Here is a 4,624-nt window from a genome sequence, read left to right on the forward strand (position 1 = left end):
CATTAATTAAGCATATTTAAAAGTGTATAAGTACTTTTGTTTTATACGATGATCAATGACGTTTACGAATTATTTTACCATTTTATGATAACTATGAATTGAGATAATGACAAGTAAACCAAAAAATATTAGCTTTTCGATAGTGATGGACCAATCAAACGAATAGAAGATCCGCTAAGAGTTAAACCTTACCATGCCTTCCTTCATTTTTCCAAAAAAACTACAATTGGAATAAAAAAGCTCGACATCATCAAAAGTTTGCCCATCAACCCAAGTTCCTCGAAGCACCACTCCACCACTAAAGTAAATATAGATACCAAGACCATTTCTTTGGTGGTTATTCCACTGGCCTTTATAAATGTCGCCATTAAAGTAGGTATACACACCGTAACCTTGTCTTTTGTCTTCGTACCACTCACCTATATATTAACATATATAAGAACAAATTCATAGCTGTTTAGTTGAGGAGAATATACTTCACTTGAAAGGAAATTCATACTAACTTCCGATGAGAGTAAAATTAGTCCTATATATATATATGTTGAGCTAATAATTCCAAACAAATCTTTATAATGAAAGTATAATAATAATAAAAATGAAAGCAAAACACGCTGTGCACACTTATAGAAAAACTTGTTATTATTATTTTTACCTCAACGATTAAATTAAAAACAGAAAATAAATCAGACAACATAGTAACAGTTAATGTTTATGTTCATTAGATACATGTAAGCGCCAAAAGTAACAACATATGTTATCAAACGCACTTAAAAACTTCACTTGAATATAAAATATTTCGGGATTATATATGAATTAAACTATATATTCAGTTCTCGAAGTGCAAAGAAAATTTCATAAAACATAGAAAAATCCTTGGACGGTTCATATTTGGGGGAGGAGGAGGACACATGTTGGCTCTGTGGTAGATTCGCGCGTAAACCATAAAATATTCCAGGCACTTTAAGATGTGGGTGCATTATACGAACGACACACCGTATCATAGGTTGGATAATGGGTGATAGGATACGCTTTCCCTCTGGTCAGTAGCTCAATATTAGGGATGGCGTCAATTAACCTTAGCAGCTTTAACAGAAATACAAATACATATTTGGCGTCGGCTTGACTATAAAACTGTTCAGAAATTAACAGGCATTATATTTAAAATTAAAATAGAGTGTTCCTGTATTAAATTCTTGTTTTATAAATTATTACCATGATTTTTGGCCATGGCTGTTTGATGTATTTTGTTACAAATCTATCAGAACCTCAAATGTGCAAAACAGTAAAATAACAAATTAATATTTCTAAAAATGCTAATGTAGTTCCTGTAAGTGATATGTATAATGTAATATTATTTCTATATTTTATCGCAGTGATTACTGCAACGATCTAAATGTTGTCTAACTAAAATTTCTAGACGATAAAAAAACTTTGTTAATGGGTATACATTTAGAAAAAAAAAAGTAAACACTTATGAATAAGACTAGTAAAGTTTTTAGCAGACAATCAAGATCGGAACTGTTCATTACTGTATGTTAACTATAGAACGTTTATTTCTTCATTCTTAACTTTAATTTTTACTATGGATTATCCTTACCTTCGTATTTGGAGCCATCTGGATATATAAACAGCCCTTTTCCATGTTTCTTCCCCATCTGCCATTTACCGATATAACGTGCGCCATTTTTGAAACGGTAGGTCCCTTCTCCTTGCCTTTTACCGTTGATGTAATAACCCTTGTAAGAATCTCCGTTTGGAAGAATAGCACTTCCAAAACCATGACGTTCCTCACATTCATTTCTTTCGCCTTCGTAAGTCTAAAGTTGGATGTGATAAAACACATTATTTGTCAAAGACAGTCATTCTGAGTAAAATGGGGATGGCCGTGACCCAGTTATTAGCGTGCGAGTTTTCGGTTTCACATCGTAATTCAAGCAGTGTGCTTGAATATACCGCTAGGTGTGCAATGCACTTTCAACTGTGAGGAAGGTTATACCTGTGATAGTCAATTTCGCTATTCGGTTAAGAACAGCCGCATAAGATGGTGAGCGTTATTGGTTGGTTGGTTGCCCTCCCTCTGGAGAGTACTTCTAAATTATATAACATGCAAATGTTTAGAATACAACACGAATCAAACTTTAGTCTGTTTATTTTGTTGTAAAGCACAAAGCTACACAATGGGCTAACTGTGCTGTTCTCACCACCAGTATCGAAATCCGGTTTGTATTGTTATAAGCTTTCAGACTTACCGCTGAGCCACTGAGTAGCCCACACGTTAGTGTTCCTTGTGGAAAATAAACTCAACTTTATTTTGTCTATGATAATATGCGTCAAAAGGATACAGTTAAGCTTTACAGGTCTTAAGTCACGCATCCTGGGGTTTACATACACGAATACTAAAAGGTAAATGCCACATTTCTAACATCATTAAATTATACTTTATGCTTACATTTGATATACTTTTCTGAAGTAAGATTTGTAATGACATTTTTCATTCACTTATACACTAATTTGTCACGTTTATTAGGTGGAATCAGTGAGGACTATATAAGATACTTGATGATGTCTTGTTCGATCGTAGCCTATTCGTTGAGAAGTACGAATTGTAAGCAGTTTTAACGTATTGGGATTATGTTGGAGATTACAACGCTCAAGGCTATCCTATAGATGTTCAATTGGGTTGACATCTAATGATTGTTATAACTAAGAAAGATGTCTGAAGTGACTGCAATGTACTACTTCCAACCATTTTCGTAAGATATCGTAGATTGCTAAATTATCATGTAGGAGGATCCCTTATCCATTAGAGTGAATAAGAAGCAGACACATCGTTTGGGTACACTCTGGATGGTTATCGTCCTTTTAAAGAAATCCAAGTGCCCAGACTCTACTGTAAAATCTTTTCTGGCCACTTCGAAACATCTAGTAGCTTTAGACTATCGAAACAACGCAAACAACATCAAAAGTCCCTTGTGATTTCCTCCATATTCTTTTATACCATCAGCACAGAAAAGGTAAAACGGGACTTAATAGATAACATCACATGCTTCCACTCATTCTTTATACATAGTTTATTCTCTAACAGCGCTATTTAATAATGAGATAAGCGATTTTCAGAATGGCTACTAGCTGCCAAAGGGCACATTTTGTAACGTTCACTGCATGATACGATTAGATATAAAAGAATTATAGCCACTGGTGATGAAATAGACCAAATGCTATACAACATGATTAAATCGGGCTGTCAGTGTATATGTAAAAAACATCAAATGTGACATGAGCAGTCATGGTTTAAGGTGATGTGTTGTTACCTTGTAACTTAAAATGGAATATATTCTTTTGCTTCTGATGACATCATTCTTTTTTTTTCGTTCAGCAACTTAAATAATGTAAGATGATGGAGAAATTTATAAAATTTCCCATAATTATGAATGTAATATTTTTAGAAATAATAATAATTTCACCTAGCCATATAGTAGTAAAACTTCAAAAATGTATTTTTGAGATATATAACATCACGGGAGAAGGAGTTTGAGGGGGGGTGAGGCAAAGAGCACGTGCTTCCCAATAATTTCTAAACAAGAGGTTAAGTAAAACATATAATTAAACATTATTATTCCTGTATTAGTATTTTAAAGCCAAAAAAATAGTATAAATGGTAGCATAATATTTGGCTGGCTTAAACACATATAATAGTACGCGTTAAGCTTCATCCTACTGAAACAAGACATTAATAATTCGTGTTGATTTATAAACCCACCCTACTACTGACTGTTTTATGGGTCACGAAATGTTATAAACTAGGAATATTTAGTACCCCCCCCCTCCAATACAAAAAATACTCCCATGACCCTGAAGATATTTTACCAACGTTTTTACGTACTACAACAAACAAAAACTTACAAACCTAACTATAATGTTCACTCGTAAGCCTTAGATAAGTTTTAGGTGGTATACATTAAATAATTTCAACTTATTTAGTACGATACACAACATCCTCAGTTCATCTTAGGAGTTAATGCTACAAATACCAATATTAATTGTAAAAATTTAGTTAGCCTATATGCTCGTTTTCAAAATGTGTGAATAACATTTTTAAAAGAAAGTGTAATATTCAACAAGTTATTTTTTAAATATATATATAAATTCAACAACAGTTTGTCCTAAATTATTCATGTGACAACTAACTGGGACATAATTTTTTTAAGATAAACTTACGCCAACTTTCGGTAGTCCATTATCGTCTTCGTGTTCGTCCGAGTCAGTGTCTGACATTTTAATAAGCTCTATATATTAACGAAACAAAAGGAGATTCATGTAACGAATTAATCTAAAAATATTCATCCCAGAAAAATATTTAACACACGTAACAAAGGAATATTACATTTAAAAAATCATCATTGAAGTTTTAAATTATTTAACTTATATTAATAAATATGTCTGCGTTAGGGTTTAGCTGCGGGCTCTGTAAGGGACTTGCCATTGTCTGGGGCTGATTAAGTCGATGATCAATGTATCCTCCTTGTGTAACACACAACAAATCGTTCTTTAACGTATCTAATTCACTTTTAAATTTACTAATGTTTTCCATTTGTACTTCTTGTTTCCTTTCTTGTTCCAGTTG

The 4,624-nt window shown here is 32.9% G+C and overlaps 1 protein-coding gene across 1 annotated transcript in view; it reads right to left on the reverse strand.

The window, feature by feature from the left end:
• The window catches only part of LOC106465546 (radial spoke head 1 homolog), a 7,055-nt gene extending 2,780 nt beyond the window's left edge, over positions 1-4,275 (reverse strand). Inside the window, exons 1-3 of the mRNA XM_022393468.1 lie at positions 4,219-4,275; positions 1,598-1,817; positions 193-419 (exon numbers count right to left, since the gene is read on the reverse strand). Coding sequence (XP_022249176.1) covers positions 193-419; positions 1,598-1,817; positions 4,219-4,275 — 504 coding nt within the window. The remainder of the gene's footprint in view (positions 1-192; positions 420-1,597; positions 1,818-4,218) is intronic.
• Between the last annotated feature and the right edge of the window lie 349 nt (positions 4,276-4,624).

The sequence above is a fragment of the Limulus polyphemus genome, unplaced genomic scaffold (genome assembly GCF_000517525.1).
Source record: "Limulus polyphemus unplaced genomic scaffold, Limulus_polyphemus-2.1.2 Scaffold1979, whole genome shotgun sequence".
In the NCBI taxonomy this organism is placed as follows: domain Eukaryota; kingdom Metazoa; phylum Arthropoda; class Merostomata; order Xiphosura; family Limulidae; genus Limulus; species Limulus polyphemus.